At 40.0% G+C, this 22,231-nt stretch overlaps 3 protein-coding genes across 5 annotated transcripts in view; 2 read left to right on the top strand and 1 right to left on the bottom strand.

The window, feature by feature from the left end:
- The window catches only part of Pgant5 (polypeptide N-acetylgalactosaminyltransferase 5), a 28,476-nt gene extending 10,216 nt beyond the window's left edge, over window positions 1–18,260 (top strand). Inside the window, exons 2-10 of one of the 3 annotated variants that reach the window (XM_015180403.2) lie at window positions 10,500–11,269; window positions 11,339–11,685; window positions 11,745–11,911; window positions 12,095–12,413; window positions 12,477–12,654; window positions 14,874–15,054; window positions 16,140–16,279; window positions 16,340–16,573; window positions 16,639–18,260. In XM_015180403.2, the coding sequence (XP_015035889.1) occupies window positions 11,090–11,269; window positions 11,339–11,685; window positions 11,745–11,911; window positions 12,095–12,413; window positions 12,477–12,654; window positions 14,874–15,054; window positions 16,140–16,279; window positions 16,340–16,573; window positions 16,639–16,785 (1,893 nt within the window). In that variant the 5' untranslated portion in view covers window positions 10,500–11,089 and the 3' untranslated portion in view covers window positions 16,786–18,260. Of the gene's footprint in view, window positions 1–10,499; window positions 11,270–11,338; window positions 11,686–11,744; window positions 11,912–12,094; window positions 12,414–12,476; window positions 12,655–12,904; window positions 13,086–14,873; window positions 15,055–16,139; window positions 16,280–16,339; window positions 16,574–16,638 lie in introns of those variants that run through there. The other 2 variants (XM_001356481.4, XM_015180404.2) reach the window with 2 other exon arrangements.
- Window positions 18,261–19,592: 1,332 nt separating this feature from the next.
- RpL37A (ribosomal protein L37A) lies at window positions 19,593–20,426 on the bottom strand. Its single transcript, XM_001356480.4, has 3 exons — window positions 20,284–20,426; window positions 19,968–20,096; window positions 19,593–19,906 (listed from the first exon to the last, which is right to left on the bottom strand). Exons 1-3 carry the CDS (start codon window positions 20,284–20,286, stop codon window positions 19,760–19,762), a joined length of 279 nt encoding a protein of 92 aa, XP_001356516.2. The 5' UTR covers window positions 20,287–20,426; the 3' UTR covers window positions 19,593–19,759.
- On the top strand, window positions 20,330–22,138 carry LOC4816897 (4'-phosphopantetheine phosphatase). The gene is made up of 2 exons (XM_001356479.4): window positions 20,330–20,464; window positions 20,662–22,138. The coding sequence occupies exon 2, from the start codon at window positions 20,729–20,731 to the stop codon at window positions 21,818–21,820; it is 1,092 nt and encodes a 363-aa protein (XP_001356515.4). The 5' UTR covers window positions 20,330–20,464; window positions 20,662–20,728; the 3' UTR covers window positions 21,821–22,138.
- Window positions 22,139–22,231: the final 93 nt, after the last annotated feature.

The following is a 22,231-nucleotide window of genomic DNA, read 5'->3' as shown; positions in this document are numbered from 1 at the left end:
TTTTGTAATATTTGTAACCTTTTAAATCACATTATCACACTCTTCTGATATCCATCATTCCCCAGACTCTGCTCTGCCTTTGAGGCGGATGGGGGGGGGGGGGGGGGGGCACTCTTTTAATTGCCATTCCCGTATCTCACGATTCGATAAAACGGAAAACAAAAGCCGCCTGCCTTTGGGGCTGAGGGGGCTAGAGGCGCCAGGGGGGTAAAAATTAACATTTTATTAGCAGAAATTGCGAGGCGTTGGTAGTCATCGTCACCACGTCGTCGTCTGTCGTCGTCGTCGTCGTCTTAGTTCATTAACCTGCCCCAACGGACAGTGGACAGAGTATACGGCAATAGAGCAGCCAGCAGCGGACCTCCCATTTGTTTTTACGACTCCCTGAGCAGAGTGCCTTTATTTTGTGGATTGTGGAACGCATGTGTGTACACTGTTTACAGTGATTGCTGCGGCGTATTTATAGCGCTAATTTGTATCATTTTGTACCCTTTTCTCAGAAGGGTATTACGGAATTTGATAGGAATTATGAGCCGATTCGAGTGGAAATTTTAGATAGATTTTGGAAGTGTGTGGGATTATTGTTCCTTAAACAAATATTTAGGCATTTACGCTATACGACTATTTTATCGCCTCAATAGAACGTGTTCTGAATTTTCATGGATAAGTTGCAGTGGAAATTTCTTCAAGAATCAACGAGGAAAACCCTAAGCGCAGGTTTTGATAAAAAGTATTCTTTTTATTTCCAAATTCAAGAGTATCTTTAGAGACAACTTTGCTCTGGAAAGCTATTATTCGTTTTCTTGTTTTCAGCTGGCATTCTGCATGCCAACATGAAACAGAAATAAATTTTATTTGTGTGCAATATAAATTACGCGCCTTTCACATTTGGTTGGAGGCAGGGGCAAGCCGCCACAGTTCCAGCACTTTAGAATAAAGTCATCCACAGAGAGAGGGGGAGACTGGTGGGGGAATTGGCAGTCAGCCACAGATCATTAAAGTGCCAAGTGCAGGGCCCCTACACACACCTACAAGAGGCAGACCAGACAGACATTACCGTCCGAATAAACAGTATGCCTGAAATTTATGTGGAATTTTTATTTCCCTTTTTTCGGGGGTTATGTGGCGTGTGTGTGTGTGTGTGCGTGTGTGTGGATGCCTCAAATGAGCGCACTTAATTATACAAAGTATTTTCGTGGCTCAACTTAAACTCGAGTGATTTATTTATTATGGAGGCATGGCAGGGCAGCATGCTGGGGCATCAAAATGATTAATTTATGTGTGTGTGTGCAGCAGGTATTTCTGGTATGCAAATCAACGTGTGGAAGCCGTGTGGAAGCCATGCGGATTACAGGGAATTTCCTATCGATGATGAATAAAATGCATCATTGTTTCATGCTGCAAATTGATTGGTTTTATTACTTACAAGGTGGCGCTATCTATTCAATGGGTTTTGAGATTATAGGAGGAATAGAACTCTTTAGTTCTAGTTTAGTGCATTTAAACATGTCCAGAGTATCCTTTATTGAATCCAAAGGGGACAACAGATCCCCTTTATGACGTCTTCTTTTGGTATTCTTCTTCAAAGAAACATTTCCTTAAGAATAAGCATTGGCAAGGCCTTCCGAAATGTCCAGTAAATTTACTTTTGGCCACGTTTATGCATTCAAATCAAAAATTACAGGAAAAATTCAAGGAATATGCTTCTCAAATGTTGTGTTTGTTTCCTATAATATGCAAATATTACAGATTTTTCTTCACATAAATCCTAAAAATTCCCCTAATTTACAAATTTAGTCCACAATCCGGGGCGAGGGTAACTCGTTTTGTGTTTCAGTCGTAATAGGGGTATCCTTTCGCTTATGGGAAATTTCTACTAAAAATAAACCCTTCATTTGACGAATGCGGCCTTACTCAATTAGCATCCTTACAAAGGGGGGACTCATATTTTTCTAATATTTTTTTAAAGCACCAATTATGTTACTATTAATCTTCAATACTACCGATCTTTTCCCAAACCACTTTTTGATTTGACTTTGACTAAATTTTAATAAAATCATTCGATTTGATGGACCTCTTTCAGCATAACAGATTTCAAAAGAATGACTTTTCGATGGAAACACTCGCGAATCAAAAGATTTCGCATTTGAAGTGTCATAAACTGAGTGAAACGAGGGTTAAATCAGCGTGTGATAAATGGTTTTCACGTGAATCCCCTTCCCACAATGCGGTTGTAAAAAACAAAAGGCAGATGTTGCCTGTCATTTGTGGGGGCCCCTGGGAAGCGATAATAACAGGTCGCCTCGGTCGGTCATCATCGTCTGGTCAGCAAACGACTCTCTTAATTGTACAATTTCATTAATTGCATTTAATTGCTTACGTTTTCCAAATTGTTTTGCACTGTTTTGCTTTTGGTTTGCTTTCATTTTCCTGTTGCGGTTTTTTTTTTGTATACCCTCTCAGAGGGGGTGCTTGTAATTCAGTGCCAATTTATATCCTTTCTCCGAATAGATCACCTGAAAATTGTTTGTTCAATCGGAAAACAATACTTTGGTGTCGTTTTTGTTGACTGTTAAACAACATCAGGCGTTATAAAAGTAAATCACCCTTTGTTTGGTATGTTTTGGGATGCCATGTACTGCCATAGCCCTCAATGATTATGTTTTTTTAAGATACAAAACAAGTAATTATTAGATTTTACACTTAGCATTTCACATGGCCATAGGTATCATAGAGACAATCCGTCGATCCACCGTCAGGTGGAATGCGTTTCTTCCTAGAATCAACTTGCTATCGTTTTGGCCACATGATGGGTGCATTCTCCCCACCTAAAGGTCCCAATAAAAACAATCAATCTTGTAGGGTACGTTCTTGCTACCAAAAGATCCTTCATGACACGGCACATTGATGCTCCGTCACTTGGGACTGAAGCGTATGCTGCTAAAGAGTATGTCCAAGAATACAACCAGAAAGAAGGGTATCAAAAGCTTCGGCTAGATTTATTTTGTGTTAATTTTTTTATGCACTTTTAATTGCATTTTGTGTTACAATTTCATTTTGTAAGCATTGTCACAACGATGTTGCCGGGCCCCAATTATTGCAATAGCTATTGTTCCCATACGAGTGAACTCGTTGTCGTGGCAGCAGTCACAGCTGATCAGAGAGGAAGGGGTGGGGTGGAGGGGGCATGCGACCTTCGCCGCAAAACACAACCAGCCGCCAATTCATTAATAAATTGCTTCAAAATTGTGATTGCCAGCTACAGGCGTAAGGCAGGCCGTGCAGAGATTTCTCGAGAGTGGAATAAAATGTTGCCTTTCAAGTGCCAAACAGGTTCGATTTGATCTTGTTATCTTTTAGTAGTGGGGAGGGGGGCTCTCTGGCTGGGCCGTGGCTCTTCCGCCTTCCGTCGGCGTTGGCCAAAGAATTTCCCACTAAAAGTTGACACAGATTTTCATCAAATTAATTGCTTTGCTCTTTTTAGAGTGCACATCGCTGTGCGCTCTGAGCGCGCGCGTTGATGGCGTGGCCGTCGGCTGCCGGCTGCTGCCTGCCTGCCTGCCTGCCTGCCTGCCTGCCCGCCTGCCTGCCAATGACACTCAACAAGCGTGCTAAGTGTTGTGCACAAGTGCAGTTAACCCACAGACACGCACGAACCTGTATGGAATACAGTAGAGATTCGGTAGCGTACAATTTGATTTAGTAAATGGAAAGTCTTGCAGCTAAAACTAAAGAAATAGTCAATAAGTTGGAGGTAAAGGATTTTTTTTGGTGGACATTCGTAGAATCACCCGAATTTCGTTGATTACGTGTGCATATTTCCCATAAGTGAACGGACACCTCGTTAATCTTGAGACATTTTAGGCGAGAAAAAGTAGAAAATTTCATGTTGTTTTCAGTTGGAAATATTCTAATTACTAAATAAAACTAAACTCAAACTGAAGCCATTACTCTAAAAAATCATTATGTTTTGTAAAAAAAATAAGAAGAGGTATTTTTGCAGGTCTGGTCTCTATAAAATTCTTAAAAAACTCTATAAAATCTTTAAAAAAAAAACACAAAATATTTAAAAGAAAAGTTTATTAATGTACAAATTTAATCGTTTTCTATTAAAGATTAATAATACTTATGGTATAAAAACGTTTCATATCGAAGGTAGATTTTTCAGTCTTTTATCAAAGCTCTTTCAAATAAACAGACATTCAAAATCTCTTGAATATTTATTTACTAAATTTAACAAATAAAACCAAAGTACATACCGATTTCTTTCATTCTACTTCTGTGCCTTCTTTGTATTCTTATTCATAGCATATTGCACTGTACCCTCGGTATAGTTTGCCACGCCTTTTACGCCCCCCTCCCTACGTTATCAGTAGCAATAAACAGGAAAGCTTAAAAAGCTTTCAGAGTGCCATTGCCATCCCATGCTCCTTACCTCTTGTAAAAAATGTTAGCTTCCGCTTCCCGACGATAGAAACCAGCGAAAAAAAGGTAGATAGATTGAGTGGCTTGAGGGGGTGGGGCAGGGGGGAGTGCAAGAGAAAATTGAACTATTTTTATGGCAGTTTGACAGTTTTTGAATGGTTACGCTGCTACGTGCTGCAGATAGTTGTGCGTGCGTGTGTGCGTGTGTGTGTCCGCGCAGCGCTCTCTATTTTAATTAAAAATTCTAGAAAATTAAATTAAAAACATTTTTTTTGCTGGCGCAATGCAGTAACGGGGGCCATAAAGCAAAAACTTGAAGGCACAAGTGCGAACTAACGAGCAAACACGAACCGAACAAATGCTTATCGACACAACAGCGGCCCACCCACCATCGGGCGAAAGAGCGAGAGAAACAGAGAGAGAAATCAACGTTCAAGTTCAGCGATGCCGGCAGCGCCGTCCCGTTCTACAATTGAAGCCGATTGTCATACATAAATCATCAATTTTGTTGTCGTCGCCGGTCCGACCGAAACAGTGGGCTGAAAACGCGCAATGAATTATGAAATGAGACATTTCTAAGAACTTTTTGAATGCCAATTACCTACCGATCTTATAAATTAGGTACATATATAAATATATCCAGCACAAATACTACCTCTTTGATTTCAATCATTGTCAGAAGAGAATGGTGCTTCATGGAATAGAAACCAAAGCTCAATCAGTCTTGATTTGTTTTCCTATGGCAAATCCTTAGGCAGTAGAATGTCTTAATTTTCGTTTCATATCAATTTCCGAACACTGTGCCGCCCGAACACTCTCCCGCGCTCTCTCTCTCTCTCTCTCTCTCTGGTCGAGTCTTTCTTTCATGATGCTTACATTTGTTGCCCTGCCTGTAACTGTTGTTTTGCTTCTGTTTTGCTGTTTCTGTTCCTTTCTTGGTCTTCCTCTTGAGTGCGCGCCGACAGCCGCGGCCTGCTGTTGCTACAATTGCTTTTAAATTGAATTATAATTAAGTGCTAATGTAGATTTAATAAATATGGTTATCAGATAATAGTTTAATGTAGTTGTTTATTGACAAGAGAACGGTTAACAATGATTAATTTTTATGAGAATTTTATTATGAAAATCTTTGATGCGTTTCCAAGCCGAAGAGTTTTTATTGTGGTTGAATTAGAGTTTGCTTTGGCGAATGCAACTCTTAAGTAAGAAAGAACACAATTATTATGGAGTATAAAACAAACTAATTATAAATTAATACTAATGGTATAAATAATACTTAGAGGAGCATCGATGTACATCTGACATTTTAGGATGGCACAGATGTATTACAAAATTGTATTTAATTTGAATCCTTATGGGAGTTTTACTATGAAACAGTGAATGATTCTCTTTGCAATTTATAGGCTCAATTTTATTTTATTTATTCCAAGCTAAAGTTCATTTGAGAATAGGAGAGATTATTTTCTGAATTCGAATATTGAATAGAAAATCTAACAATAAGTATGGGAGCTATAGGGTTTGTGCTAATTTCCAGATAAAATCGGAAGTGATTTATGGTGTGAAATAGTAGAATTTACAGTGGAAATTCGTATCAATTAAGAGAGAAAAAGTATAATTTGCAGAGTACTTATGGCAAAAATATACTATACGAAAAAAAACTATTGAATCGAAAGTGCTTTCGGAGTAAAACAGTTCAAATGACTTCTCAATTTTCATTGATAAATAGGTATGGGAAGTCATGCGAATTTCATTGTAATTGAATTTGCATAGGAACAAAAAATGAAAATTCTTAAGCTCCAAAAAAACTAACATTGATTTTGGAGTTGAAAAGAGGGCAAATTTCACTCTTTTTTCACTCTCTTTCTGGGAGCCGGCACCTGGCACCTGGCACTGGCGCTTCTAATTTTCGCTCTACTTGTTATCCCACCTGAAAACGATGTTGTTTGTTATTTTTTGTTCATCGGGCAAACCTGATTACCTGTCAATTAGCAGTTCACAAAGCATGACTGGTGCTCCACCCACCCCCCCTTTCTCACTCTCTCTCTCTCTCTCGCTGTGCCTGTCTGTGTGGATAATTGCATTTCAACATTTTACCCAGATGCCAATTATGATTTTCAAGCTGAACACACACAAAACACACACACACACACACACACACACCCACAAATTGTAAAATGTATTCATTTGACATAATTGTAATTGAATTGTCTATCGCATAAAAAATGTACATACATCATCGTTCTGCAAATGAAAATAAATGTCAGGAGCACAAAACAAGCGTGTGAAAGCAGAGCTGTTACAATTTGATTAATTCGAATAAAACAACACAAGATAAAAGCAAATCAAATTTAAAGAACATATTTAATGAATATGTTGTTTTATGGTTGGATTTCTTAATATGTGGGTTTTTAAATACCCTTGAAAAAAGGCTGTACGTATTAGGACTGCCCGTCGGGCAACGCAGGAAGAAACTGAGACCGAGGGGCGCTGCGGCATGACGCGCGAGGCGTTTAATCGTACACATACGTAATCGTGGTTAGGTTTTGATTGAAATATTCCCAAAGAAATTCATTTACATAAATGCTTTTCATATTTCTTCTTAAATAAAGAAATTTTCATAGGAAATTTTCAATGAAACTCAATTTATAATTTAAATTAAATACTCTGTTTGCGAATAGAATTGACTTTGATTTAAACACAAATGTATGTAAATTTATGTATATAAATCTTTGTACTATACATACATTTCGAATCCTATATATAAAACAAATACAGAGTTCGCAAAAAGAGTTGTCACTGCAATATGATACGGGTGGAAATTTTATTTAATTAAAATTCATATTCAAAAAAGTCTTTCTTCCAAATTTCAGTCACGTATTGACTCACAAATACATAAACATTTTTACGGTATCATCTGGTTCCTGTTTTTAAGTGATTTCATTGAAATACGAGTACATTTTGAATTATTAATAAATTTAAATGCACTCGCAGATCGGGCCATTGAAAATGGGATTCAATTTGAATGTTTTTTCTTGTTGTTTTTTGAGTACAGTTTTAACCGTGTGACTACACCGCTTACGAAAAAGCTTCCCTGTAAAAGTGTAATTATAAAAAGAAATGCTGGAATTTCCTTTTTGTGTTATTTTCATTTGCCGCTTTTTTAAATTTATTATTGATGATCCCCGACGATGGGCCACTCCTGTGTGCAGCAGCAGCAGCAGCAGCTGAAGTTCTCTTCTCCCCACTTTGGGGTCTCTGTGGTGTGTGGGGTCTCCTCTCGTACATGCAATTGCATATTTTAACAGAGTGTTCACTCTAGAGCCTCCTTATCCCCTACGGCCTTGCCTTGACTTGCCTTGCCCCTTGCCCTGCCTCTGCGCCCTCCCGGATCTGTGCCTGGTGGTACATACAAGTGTGCGTGCAACGTGATGGTGGGAAACGGGTTTTTTTCAGACTCCCGGAGACGACTCGACTCGACTCTTGTCTAGTTTGGCAAGAGCGAAGCTCAACGACGACGTCGCATGCCTTATGAATGATTCAAATGCACGTTATGTGAGCGCCAACAGAAAAGCAAAAAAAGGCAAAAATAGTGTTCGAAGCAGGGCTTTAGCTGAGTCGAGGTTTGGATACCCTAGGGAGGGGATTTTTGAAGAGATTTCGTAGATCAGACATACCCACTCTCATTGACAGACCGCTAAGAAAACAAACGTGTTTTTACGGCCGAGAGTGCAAAAACAAAATAGACCAAGAGCCTGCCCAGCGCTGATATGGACAGTTGGATCATAGAATAGTTGCCTGTGGTAATCCACGAGATTTATAAAGCCAAGATATTCATTGATCCCAGTGGTATAATCGGGTTAGAGAGTTTTTGATCCATTCGTTTATGGGAAATTTTGCCCAGCGAGGCATGTATTTGATTCTATATGATTCTTTCTCTGGGCTACAAACGTCTTGTAAATCTGTGTCTACCCTCCCGCCTCCAGGGCATGCAAAGAAAGCCAGCTGAAAAGCCCTGGCAAAATACCGTTAAGAGTTGTTGCGCTTTTTCTGTAGCTCTCGCACTCTCGACAGCAGCGGCGGCAGCAGCAGCAGCTCTCGTTTGGCTTGTTGTTTGTCTGTTTGTCGTCTGCTTGATGCCACCTCGTCTCTGCTGCGGCCTCTGCCGTTGCTGTTGCTGTTGCCCTCTTGTGCTGCTGTTGCTTCTGACTCGGTTTGCGCCTGACTGCTGCCTTGTGTGACTATGACCTTTGTCAATGGAATTTTTTGGCCAAAACGGCATTTGAAATACTGTTTTTCTTCCTCCTTTTGATGCCGTTGGCATTTGGGTGTGCAGGCACGAGATTCAGAGATATTTGCGGTGGGAGCCAGAGCCAGAGTCAGAGATCCAGCAACAGAGCCCCAACGTATCCTAAAGCCGGAAAAGAGGTATTGAAATTGAAGCTTTGATTCGATTTATCGATGCAGATGTGTGCCATTTGCATGGGAAATGTGTGCGTGTATGTGTGTGTGTGTGTGTGTGTGTGTCCCATATAAAGAGGGGCTTGCGGGGCTTGATTCTTATATGGAATAACAAAAAGTATCAATGCAAATGAAAATAATTGAGATGTTTGTATCTTTTGTATTCTGCATGTATTATATTTGCTTTCTTCGGACAAATTGACTTTTTCCATAGAATTTTATTCAATATTTGTTGTATGGGGGGGAAATGAATAGAACAAATCGATTTGTTGGTGCTTTGAAAATAGAGATTGAAAAAATATGCGACAAAGTAAAGACATACAGATGTGCTCTCTTCGTTCGAGGTTTAAATGAGATTTTAAATGGATGCATTAGGCAGTCCCCAAATCTATTATTGTTATCTAATAGATTGGCAAATAGTTGAGAATATCTTGGTCTAGCAATGGGAAGACCAAGATAAATTTATAGGAAATTAAGAATTTTTATATAGTAGATAAATTGTGTACAAATTTGTATTTGTAATTGAGAAAAGAAACCCACAAGGATTAGATTATTATTATATGGTATGTATTACCCTGACAAAGAAATATTCTTGCTCCTAGTGTTATCTCCCACGATTGACATGTTAATGCACTGTTAAGTACTCCCTCGCTCTTTTAGGCACACGACAATTAACATGTTCATGTTAAGGCTCTGTCAAGCGTGTAAAGGGCACCGCTTATTAACATGATTTAGCTGTTAAGCCTCTGCTAATTACACAAATGTAATGAAACTATACAGATTGCTGTTGGGAAATCAAATTATTCTTTGTATAAGCTTTTTACCCATAAAAATAATATTCTTTAACCCCTCTCTGAAATTACTAAAACTAACATATTTTTCTTGTAATTCGTAGAAATATTTTCATTTTAGATGCATGCTTAGATATTTGAATTATTTTTTAATTTTCCTCAATTATTGGTCTAACACCTGTCTATCTTGCATGTAAGCGATCGGTACGGTTGTTATACGATTCGCGTGTCACGCTCGGTGCCGGTTCTGCCTGGGCTCCTCGCGTAAAATGTTTTGACTTGGGTTTCGTTTTGGCCACTTGGTGGTGGCAGACATTGCACGTCAGCTTCCAAATGAAGCCTGATGTCATACGACCGATTAATAAAAGGTTAAAAATATCACTTAACAGTTCTATGTTAATTGAAGTAATGTAAAGAAATGGCAGGCAGTGCATACGCTCCACAAATTAACATTCGCTTGATCTGTTAATGTAATCAAATACGTTCCACTGTTAACCCAACGAAATTATAGAGGGAGAACCAATGTTGGCGGGTGTACCCGGTGTGTGGGGTGGAGGGAGGGGGTGAAACTACACACATTTATTTGCCAATTAATTATTTAGTCTCGAGAGAATGATTCGTGACTTTTTGCCAAAAGCAAATCACAATTGAACATAAAAACAATAATAAATTGTGGATTATTTATCTGATTATCGAGCCACAAAAAAAAAAGAGATTATATTGTTATGGAACCATGGCTGAAAATATGAAATCTCATAACTTTCATTTTCTCATTATCTCGATGTGATTTATCATAGTTTTTGTTTCGTTTGGCTTTCTTTGCAGTTAAATAATAGCCCAAGGTCTTTGGAGAGAGAGAGGGAGAGAGAGAGCGTGAACTGAGGAACGATAGACGGCTGTTGGAGACTGTTGGTCCGGGCCTGAGAGCTGGCCGAGGCGATACTGGACCTGGATGTCGCCTCAATGGATTAGCGATCGTGAATTGTGAGAGGAGCATAACACCCCTTGATGGCGAGAAGCCATGAGAGAAGGCAACACACAGACCAACGACGACGACAGAGAAAGATGAGAAGTGCTCCCATATGTGCCAATAAACAAACAATTTTAAACTAAAACAAATTTCACGCTTGAGGGAGCGATAAAAGTCTGATACAACCGAATGAAACACAAACATAAATCGCAACAGAAACAACATTTTTTTAAAACATAAGGCAACCATTAATCAACATATCGACAAACAGAGCTACTAGAATCAGGATTTAAACAACATGTTCTGTGAGGAATAAAAAAGAAAGCAAAACCAGACCACCACCACATCATCAGAAATACAAACCAATCAACGGCTAACGAACCGAAAGCCCCTTATCGATAGTTAACAGAAAAGAAAAGAAAAAACAAACAAACAAACAGCAAACATGACCTTCTCGAGCTTCACACGAAAAATGCGCGGACGGATGCGCTCCAATACCTGCCGGATTGTACTGCTCACCTCTTTGGTGTGGGTGATCTTTGATTTTGTGCTAATCACCCGCTATTCGGACTGCATTGGCAAGGACGGATGGCGTTGCAAGCGTTCCGGGGAGTTCGATGTAGAGGTACTACCAATAGCATATAGAAATTTGACCTTTTCAGATATTTAATTGCCTTTCATTTCGTTTTTGTAGCTACCCAATGCCGAGCCACTGGTGGACGATAATCAACTGGTGGACGACAACGAAATCAATACGGAAAAATCCTTGGATGGTGACTCGGGCAGCGCCCTGATTATGGGTCAGGGCTTTGCACCCGGTGGCATATCCATGACATATCCCAGCGTGTCACTGAAGAAATGGTTCCTAGCGCCCACCGTTGAGGAGGCCAAGGGCAAGCCCGGCGAGATGGGTAAACCCGTGAAGATACCCGCGGATATGAAGGATCTCATGAAGGAGAAGTTCAAGGAGAATCAATTCAATCTGTTGGCCAGTGACATGATCTCCTTGAATCGTTCCCTAACCGATGTCCGGCACGAGGGGTGAGTCCTTAATCATCTACCTGCGAAAACTAATCCAAAATGTAATATTTTCCCCTCAGCTGTCGTCGAAAGCACTATGCCTCCAAGCTGCCCACCACGTCAATTGTGATAGTATTCCATAACGAAGCCTGGACGACGCTTTTACGAACAGTCTGGAGTGTCATCAATCGTTCGCCGCGGGCCCTGCTCAAGGAAATCATTCTGGTGGATGATGCCAGTGAAAGGGGTACGATGGCGTTTCCTTTAGCCTTCGCTGATGATAATGGCTGCCACTGGGTTGATAAATTGATGATAAATAAAGCCGAAATTTGTCCAGTGAATCAATGCCACACCATCATACCCTGCCCTAGTGCAACAAGGGTATTCTTTGCTCTGTAGAATCCATAAATAATTACATTTTTCATCTCAGATTTCCTGGGCAAACAGCTGGAGGACTATGTGGCCAAGCTGCCGGTACGAACCTTTGTGCTGCGCACAGAGAAACGTTCGGGTCTGATACGTGCTCGACTCCTGGGCGCGGAGCATGTGAGCGGTGACGTAATCACCTTCCTGGATGCCCATTGTGAGTGCACGGAGGGCTGGCTGGAGCCGCTGCTGGCTCGCATCGTACAGAATCGTCGAACGGTTGTGTGCCCCATCATTGATGTCATCTCGGACGAGACATTCGAGTATATCACAGCCTCGGACTCGACGTGGGGAGGCTTCAACTGGAAGCTGAACTTTAGATGGTTCGGATATTACGGATATTTATCTGTTAATCCAATACTATAACTTGCCCTTTATCATCCTAGGTATCGAGTGCCCTCCCGTGAGATGTCGCGTCGGAATAACGACAGAACTGCTCCGTTGCGTACCCCCACGATGGCCGGTGGTCTGTTCTCCATCGACAAGGACTACTTCTACGAGATTGGCTCCTACGACGAGGGCATGGACATTTGGGGTGGCGAGAATCTGGAAATGTCGTTCCGTGTAAGGCAAAGTCACATGAAATATTCGCAATAGTTTTTCCTTCTTTTGTTTTCGTTCATGATTTTCGTTTTCTTTAGGCCAAAAAGAGTCCTTCCATAAGTCTAAGAATTCTTTTTTATTTTATTTTATTTTTATCATTTTTTTTAAGTCTTAAAATTTTAACTTAAATTGAACCAAAAACTTTTTTATAATCATAAAACGTACACACACCAAACAAGAAAAAAACATAACATCCAATGATAACCCTCAGATATGGCAATGCGGAGGCATTTTAGAAATAATACCCTGCTCCCATGTGGGTCACGTGTTCCGTGACAAATCGCCGTACACCTTCCCCGGCGGCGTGGCCAAAATCGTGCTCCATAATGCGGCCCGTGTGGCCGAGGTGTGGCTGGACGAGTGGCGTGATTTCTATTATGCAATGAGCACAGGTTCGCAAAAAACAACAATCAAAAAAATTAAAAAACAAAAAAAAAACCAACAAACAAAACAATCAAATAACATTTCCAAAACCACCAAATCGATTTTATATTGCGTGCATCTAACTCCTAACTTTAAGAATTACTCGTTATCTATTCGTAATTGGCTTTAATTCGCTAAAAACAAACAGAAAAAAAACACTCAAAAAGGTCCTCAACTAAAACACTAACCAAAACCTAAACATTAAATCAAAAACTGACATGTTTTGTTCGGAGCATAAACGAAAGCATCAAGTTATTAAACTAATCTAAATAGCTAAAGATTTTTGTGTAACCACCTACCTACCTACCTACCTACCTAATATATAGCATACAACATATACCTACCCTACCTATAAATAACTATGAATAATTCCTAGCTATCCAAACATATATAATGTATAAATCGGACGGCTTCCTTTACCCCGAAAACGATGACAGTACGACCAATCATCGCTTCCACTTCAAGTATTTCGCACTGGCATATCCCTAACTCAGAACTTTTTCCATTATATAATTTGTTTGATCGCAATTCTAATCGATATTCTACTGGATTTTGCTCAGTTTCTTAAGATTATTTTTGTGCTCATGCTCATCTCTCTCTCTCTGTCGCTCTCTCATGTCCGTTCATCAAAGAATCCACTACTAAACATTAAATATAGGTATCCAAGTACTCTCTTATAACCAGAAAGTTGTGTAATAACGATTTGAGATCCTAAGCTAAAAATAACTTACATACATACATATAACTTGTTGCTTATTAATTATGCTTTAAGTATCAGAACGATTGGTAATTAATTTTAATAATTAGTTCTTTTTTATTTTTAGTTGTAACTAATATTTAATTTGATCATAGTTTTCTTTTGTTGGGAATAACCTTTGTGTCCCCTGGTTGTGTCTCAATGGGTTTGGGTGTGGTTTTGATAAGCACTTTTAGGGACTCGTTACATTGTTTGGAAAAACTCTAGAAATACTACGGTTACTCGTTACCGCCTCTCGTTTTATAATCCCTGTACTCGTCTCTTTTTTTCTCGCTGAGAGTTTAATGTACAGTTTTCTTAAGAGTTAAATTTGTATAGGCCTTACCTTTACTAACTAAAACTAATGCGGAACCATACTAGCGATTTTGTAAACTCGAAATTGTCATGTTTTGCTTCTGAAAAAAAACGTTCCTATATCCTGCTCAAAGCATTCAATGTTTTTGTAGCTACTCGTTAGATGCAGTACCTAAACTCGCTACTTCTTCAGATAATACACTGGTAGTCCTTTAAGCAGCTTTCTTAAGCGGAAATATCCCTTATTCAGACACTGTATTGTGTCCTCCCAAGAGGTTCAATCAATCAATGTGTTTTAGCTACTCGTTAGTTTCAGAATCCTTGCTCGTTTTCCATATTTGCTAGTGCTTACAATCCACAATCCCCACCAAAAACTCTCCTAACTTTTAGAGGTCGCTCTTTCTCTGTCTCTCCTTCTCGATATCCCTTACCTCTGAGGGGGGTTTTAGGCTAAAACAACAGCAGGAACTCGCTACAAACTTGCGCTTGGCTATTATATAACTCTATATATTAACAAAACAGCTTTTCTATATATATTTGTGTATATCTTTCTCGTCCAATTTCTTTTGCCAAAAATGCTCGATTGTAATGCTCGATTGTCAAACACACAAAAACTCTTATGAAAAAAAAAAATACCACACACAATCAACAAAAAATCAAAATATGAAACCACAAAAACCGCCTTTGCCTCCGCCTCCGCCTTCAGGTTTGGATGTGTGGCGGTGTCCTCGAGATAGCGCCCTGCTCTCGTGTGGGTCATGTCTTTCGCAAGTCAACGCCGTATACCTTCCCAGGCGGCACCACGGAGATTGTGAATCACAATAATGCGCGTCTGGTTGAGGTTTGGCTGGACGACTGGAAAGAGTTCTACTACAGTTTTTATCCAGGTTAACAAATAAAAAACAAAACAAAACCAAAACCAAAAACAATACAAAAACCAAACCAAAACCAAACGGAATGCTTCCTTCACTTTCTGTCTCTCATTCTCTCACGTTCAATTTCTCTATTTCTCTATTGTCTGTCTCTTAAATAGTGTTTTGTTCCGTATATCCACCCTATACATACAAATACATAGTGCAAGCCGCACGCCCTGCATTACGCAATTGTCTATATATCTACTATATCTCAATATTTATGATTTATGGCATGGCCGTGACAACAAAATCCAAACCACCGAAAAGCAATCAATCCACCAATCAATCAACCACCAAATAGTTTTATCGATTCACCTTTTAAATACGTATTTTTTTCGTTGTGCAAATATTTTTTGTTGTGTGTCTGTCCTATAATAATTCTTGAGTTCCTCTCCACTCTCCCCCCACCGCACACCCGACGCCTGTTCTCTTTGTCCCCCCTCCCCACCACTGTTTTGTCTTTGCATTTTCCACATCAGGGGTATTCACGGAAAGGTATTTGGATTATGGTTTATTCCAAACATGTGAATCAATAGCCCGCCATTTTTATTTGTCCTTGTTTTTATGTTTTTCTTTATCAGGGTTACTCAATAAAACTAAAAAGTAATTACTTGAAAGCCAGTTAAAATTTAAATCTTGGTTAAGGGTTTCCATGCTTAAATATTATCTGTACTCCACTAATTTTTGTGTATTATAATAACATTTTTGTTGGGGTATGCAAGAGAAAATTGTATATATCTTGGGGCTCTAAGCCTTGTAATTTTTGTGGATAATATATGTATGTATGTAGATAGCATCCTTTGCTTGCTTTAAATGTACTAACGTGGAAATCATAAAGAATCTCTGCGGTTGTGAATACTCTGAAAGTACTTTCCTCCAGCACCCGCACAAATTCTTTTGTATTTATTATTCGAAATTGCTTTTAAAATGTTAAACATGCATGTAGATCCTAACACAAACAGAGCCCACACTTACATTGATGTTGTTGCGACAAGTACTCGAGTATCCTTACTGATCTCCTTATATCTCTCTCTCCTTTTGTACTGCTGGAACTTTAGGTGCTCGCAAAGCTTCGGCGGGAGATGTTAGCGATCGCAAGGATCTGCGTGATCGTCTCAAGTGCAAAAGTTTCCGCTGGTATTTGGAGAATGTTTATCCAGAGAGTTTAATGCCCTTGGATTATTACTATCTGGGCGAGGTATGTTTATTTATTTTGTAATATATATTTTAATTCATAATCTAATCTGTTACCCTTCAGATACGCAATGCGGAAACGGAAACCTGCCTGGATACCATGGGCAGGAAGTATAATGAAAAGGTTGGCATTAGCTATTGCCATGGCTTGGGTGGCAATCAGGTGTTTGCCTACACCAAGCGACAGCAGATCATGTCCGATGATCTGTGCCTCGATGCGGCCAGCTCCAATGGCCCGGTCAATATGGTGCGTTGCCACAATATGGGTGGCAATCAGGAGTGGGTCTACGATGCGGAGGTTCGTCATAAATATACATCATACTCTTTTATCAGTGATACTTAAGAATGTATTTTGTATCGCAGGAGAAGTGGATACGTCACACGAATACGGGCCAGTGCTTACAGCGCGCCACCAGAGATGATGCCAATACGCCGCTGTTGCGGCCCTGCAGCTATGGCAAGGGCCAGCAGTGGCTGATGGAGTCCAAGTTCAAGTGGCAGGCACACTAGTAACCCTCGCAACATCCAACTAACTAACAACAACAACAAAACTAAACTAAACGGATCCTACTAACTATACTGAGAACTTCCAATTTGTGTTGATTTTTGCTGGCTTTTGTTTATTGACATTTATTTAGCTTTAAGTTTACTTCTGATCTAAGTTTTCTCTCTCTCTCTCTATCTCTATGTGTGAGTGAATGTGTTTGTCCTTTGTGGCAGGATGTCTTCCCGAGTGTATGCGTGAGAGTCAGTACTACAATTTAGATATATGTATGCATCTGTGTGTAGGCAGGCAGTTCTACGATTTATATAGATCTATATATATATATACATATATGTATATGTATATGGTAATTGTAAATTTACATTAGCTTCGACCAAGTACCAATAAATTGGCATTTAAATGACATTTTGTGCTTCACAGAATATGATTTAAAGCGAATGCAAGGCCAAGAGCAATTGCCACAAGTGTGTCATAGCAGAAACATATAATCAATATTTAATTAATAATACGATGAAACAACAGCACTCCCCAGCCCTCCCCCAACATTCCTAGATAGAATTTATATGAGAGGGACACATCTGTTTTCATGCCCTGTGTCCCCAGCCCCTGTCCCTATTCTACTTTTAGGCAATATACATATTATATATAAAAGGAAAAATCTGTTGCTTTGTACCAAAACGATGGGCTCTTCATATCATACAAGAAAAATGCTTCTTAACCCCCCATAATCATTATACAAGAAATGGCAAAACAAAACTAAAAAGAAAATCTCTTAAAAATTGCACGCATATCATAAATACAGTGTAAAAAATCAAATATTTATAAATGACAAATGATGAGAAATAAACCACAAGAAAAGTAAATAAGAAGATTTGTACATAAAATTAAAGTAGCTATTAAAAATATACATTTAAATAAAATATTTATATAGTATGTATATGCGTATATGCGAAGCAAGCAAAAACTGTACTATAAATTGCATTTAGTTCTAAGTTCGACTCTAGGTTCTAAATTAAAATTAGATTTAGTCCAAAGTTTTGGCCACACCCATCAGCAATAGCTCTCAACTAAACAAGAAAACATGAAATTGCTCAATGAATGAAATCTGTCAGCTATTGTGTAAATATTTAAAAAAAAGTATTCCAATGAAAAAGATGTTTGTATACGGAAATTCCACAGAACAGAACCCTTGGGACGAGACACAGACACAGGCCAAGTAAAACTTTTTAGCTAAATTTATTTTTAAACAAAATCAACAGAGACCATAGCTATAGGAAACGATATATACATATGATGAATGAAAATAGTAACTATTTTTAACTGGTGACGGTGCAATTTTAATTTTTAACATTTAACATAGCAAACAGGAAAACAAATCCAATTATGAAACACAAGACACAGGCAGGTCGAAAACACCCCTCCTTCCACCAAGAACCTATTAGTATCCATATATCTATAACCATCATATATGGCATATTATGCAACAATAGAGCTGCCTATATGTTTTAATTGTTGAATTATATGTTTAGCCAAATCATTTCTCAATTGTAACATCTCTCAAAACCACACACAAATCGAAAAACCTAATAGGAATGATAATGATAATCATAAAACTGAAATGTAAGCCAATATTTTTATGAAATTTCCTTTAAATATTACATTTTTTGTTTGTTTAGAGACTTTTTAAATTTTATAAATAAAAAAATGATGACAAATTTAAGAGAAAATCCATAAATAGTACAGAGTTTTACTTAATAAGCGGAATACTTGTATTCGGAGGATATTGTGGTAGTCCACAAGCCGTTGAATTTATGCTTTTGATGATAAATACATATTCGAATTTTATCCAGGAACCTGTATTTCCTACAATACATAATATATATTTATGTAGATCAGCATTGATCTTTCTATATCTGCAGTTTCCACAGATATTTATTTTTGGCGCAGCACTGTAATTATTTGAAACCTCTTTTATCGTAGAACTATATCGATTGCTGCTGTTCCTGTTAGCGAATGGAATTGGCCCCTTTCTGAACTCTTCCTACTAAGACTATACAAGATAATGCAAATTCCATTTAAATTTTTGAGGATTGAAACCCCACGCGCGTCCTCTGTCTATGGGGCGTAATGAAAACCCCGCCATAGAACAGCTATTTGGTCCTTCATGCAACATCTTGGAATTGTATAATCTTTGATATTAGTTCTATGATTTCAGTGCCTCCATTCCCTTATCTTTCTGAGTTTAAGTTTCATTGCCCATTAGTGTGATTGTATTCGAATTTCATGAGCTCTGGACCATATTAGTTTTTCGACAGCCCTTAAAGTTGATTTCCCACCTTATAGATGCGTTTGAAGAATACCATTCATATCCAAATCATCCAACAGTGCTCTTGAAAGTGTAACATTCCTGTGACTATGGCAGATATCCGATAAAGACATCGGCTCAGGATTAGCTATTGAACCAATTGAGATGCATATTGGGACGGGAGCCGTGGCAGATAAACTTGCTCTTACTCTCAAAGACTTCCAAGTAGTATCTACTGTCGGCTGAGTGTAATTGATGATAAGGACAACTGAACCTTTCCATTGAAACCATAAAGCATGATAGCTGTATACATTCCATACATAGCTCATCATCATCCAAGATAACTTAAAATACCTCTGCCACAGAACCTTATCCACTTCCAGAAGCACTTTTTCCAATCCAAGAACACTGAAAAGGTCTTCAGCTAAATATAATACACTTCCAAATGCACACTATGGTGGGGGCCATGGGGCGGAAATTCCAGTTAAAAAACAGACAAAACATCACTTCATTTTTCTTACTGATAAAAGTAAAAACAATTTTTTATTATTTTTCACTTGACCGGCGCGGCGCAAACCACAAGAAAATCGCGTTGTCGATTAGCCCTACAAGGATTATCCTTCCAGGGTTAACTACTGGAACTAGCATAAGCAATGGAGCATTAAAGCAATGTTTTACTGTTCCTTGGTCTCACGCAGACGACGGACAGCGGAGCGCACGGACGCGGCAGCGGTTGTAGAGTACACCCAGGCACCACCGGCAACGGTACGCTTGCAGCGTTTGCAGGACCAGATGCCGACAACAGCGCGCTTCATGGAATCCTAAAGAGAAGCACAACATTAGTCATATGAGGGAGGAATGTAATCTGTGTGGATCTCTTACCTTTCCGCAGAACGAGCAAGTGTATTTGCTGTGCTGGGTAATTTCCATCTTCTTGACCATCTTACGCAGGGAGGCACCATAACGGGTACCATATTTACCTACGATTCCAACCTTCTTGGTGCGCTTGGCCTATTCGTACATATAGAAAATAATACAAATTAGTTTACATGATTACACAAATTAAATGCACTTTCAACACTCTCAGCCACTAAATCCCACTGCCAGCTGACAGTAAATAACATGTTTAGGTCATATATTGTCCATTTGTATCATTTCCATTGAGGATTACGCGTATTTATTTAAATTTTTTTCGTACCATTTTTCTGTTGTGTTGTTGATTTGTCAAAAATCCCAACCGGAAAGAGCCGTGAGTGGTGCAGTCGGGGGTGAAGTTGGCTGCGCTTACAGCTGACTGACGGCACTAACGCGTTATTGAGCTCGAATTCAATTAAATTGGGGTTTGGGAGAGCTTATAATCGTCAATTGCCGGAAAAATGGTACATATAAATTGAAATATTTTTCAAAGATTAGGTGAAATATGATAGTTTCATTTTCTTGCTGTAATCTGTTTCTGTCTCGTTCTATCGGGGAGAATAACGCCAGATATATGGTCACTCTGTCTGCGCATTAATAAATAGTGCGCACGTCACAAAAAAAACAACACAATTGCGGCTAAAATTTTGCTAATTTTCAGGCGTCTTACGCACCTGAGCACACCAACATTTGCCCAGCAGCAGCGAAAAGTGTCGACCAGTGAAGCCATGCACAGCTGCGTCCTGCTGCCAGATGCGGCCAGCTATCATCCAGATACCCTGGACCTCAATACAGACGCCAAAGCGGCCGCCTACTGGTTTCCTTGCTTTCGCGATATGGTTATCAAATTTGCCAAGCAAGCGGCCAAATCGCAGGCGGAGGACTCGACGGCCGAGGAACGAGCGGAGCAGTTCAAAACAGCCTATCTCCAGCAATTGGACGACTATCAAAGCAATATAGCCAACAACAGTGGCAGAGTGATCCTGGGCACCAGCGAGCTGCTCAAGCTGAACGAAACGATGCTGAGGCGCTTTGGCTTCACGGATCCGTGGCGAAACCAAAAGCAGCTGGAGAATGCCTCGGCGAAGGCGCGGCTCAAGCTGCGGCTAGAGGAGATTGATGCCATTCAGAATCCGGATGACAAATGGACGGAGCTCGTGCGGGGAGTCCTTGCGGGCAACATGTTCGACTGGGGCGCCCAGGCCATATCCAACATACTGGAACAGGACAGCAGCTTTGGCCTCCACTCGGCTCTGGACAGGATAGAGAAGCGGCCCTGGCTGCTGGATAATCTGGACAATTGGCTAAAGCGCCTGCGAATCAGCAGCGACCAGCCGCCGCACAAGTGCGCTGTGGTATTTGTGGATAACAGCGGCGTGGATGTAGTGCTCGGCATACTGCCCTTCGTCCGGGAGCTGCTGAGGCGTGGAACCAAGGTGCTGCTGTGCGCCAACAGTGAACCCTCGCTGAACGATGTGACCAGTCGGGAACTGAGCGCGCTGCTCGATGAGTGTGCCGGCGAGTGTGCTGTCCTATCGTCGGCCTGGTCCTCTGCCCGCCTGCTTGTCTACGCCAATGGACAGTCGGGACCCTGCTTGGATATGCGAACCCTTCCGCGGGATCTGTGCGACGCCATAGCTGCCAATGAGACTGATCTGCTCGTGATCGAGGGCATGGGACGGGCCCTACACACGAACCTCAATGCCCACTTCAGCTGCGAGACCCTGAAGCTGGCCGTGATCAAGAATCGGTGGCTGGCCAAGTATCTGGGTGGCGACGAGATGTTTGCCGTCATCTGCAAATACGAGGCGATCAGCTAGTCGAGCGCCTTTGACTCCTTGTTATGCTGCTGTTGTTGTTGGGATCCTTGTGAGAGCCATTGTTTAATTTTGGAAACTATTGTTATTGTTTAATCAAATCAAATCTAAGGCACAGCCATCGCCATCGCCATCCCTACCAGGATTCATCCCCCTCCCCATTGAGATTCATATTTTTAGTTTTGTGTATTGTGTATTTAAATTATCGTGTATTAAGTGCTTTCGTGGTCACGTTGCCGAATTTCAAGCCCACATCTCTATTCTATACATACATACATATATCTGCTCCGCATTTTAATAATTAAAATTATAAATAACAAAGGCTTTTGTTTATCGAGCCTGTCACGGCGCCCCTTATTTATTATCGGTCATGGCTATATACCGCCACAGCCCTCCGATAAGCCCCACCCATTT

The sequence above is a fragment of the Drosophila pseudoobscura genome, chromosome 4, assembly GCF_009870125.1.
Source record: "Drosophila pseudoobscura strain MV-25-SWS-2005 chromosome 4, UCI_Dpse_MV25, whole genome shotgun sequence".
Classification (NCBI taxonomy): Eukaryota; Metazoa; Arthropoda; class Insecta; order Diptera; family Drosophilidae; genus Drosophila; species Drosophila pseudoobscura.
The sequence above is the reverse complement of the archived record's forward strand: the minus strand, read 5'-3'. Positions and strand labels throughout refer to the sequence as shown.

Bases quoted from the DNA above. Each gene is read 5' to 3' on its own strand.
- LOC4816897 (XM_001356479.4), top strand. From the start codon at position 20,729: ATGCACAGCTGCGTCCTGCTGCCAGATGCGGCCAGCTATCATCCAGAT.
- RpL37A (XM_001356480.4), bottom strand. The intron at 19,907-19,967 runs GTAAGAGATCCA...GCTTCTCTTTAG, and splicing joins CTTGCTCGTTCTGCGGAAAG to GATTCCATGAAGCGCGCTGT.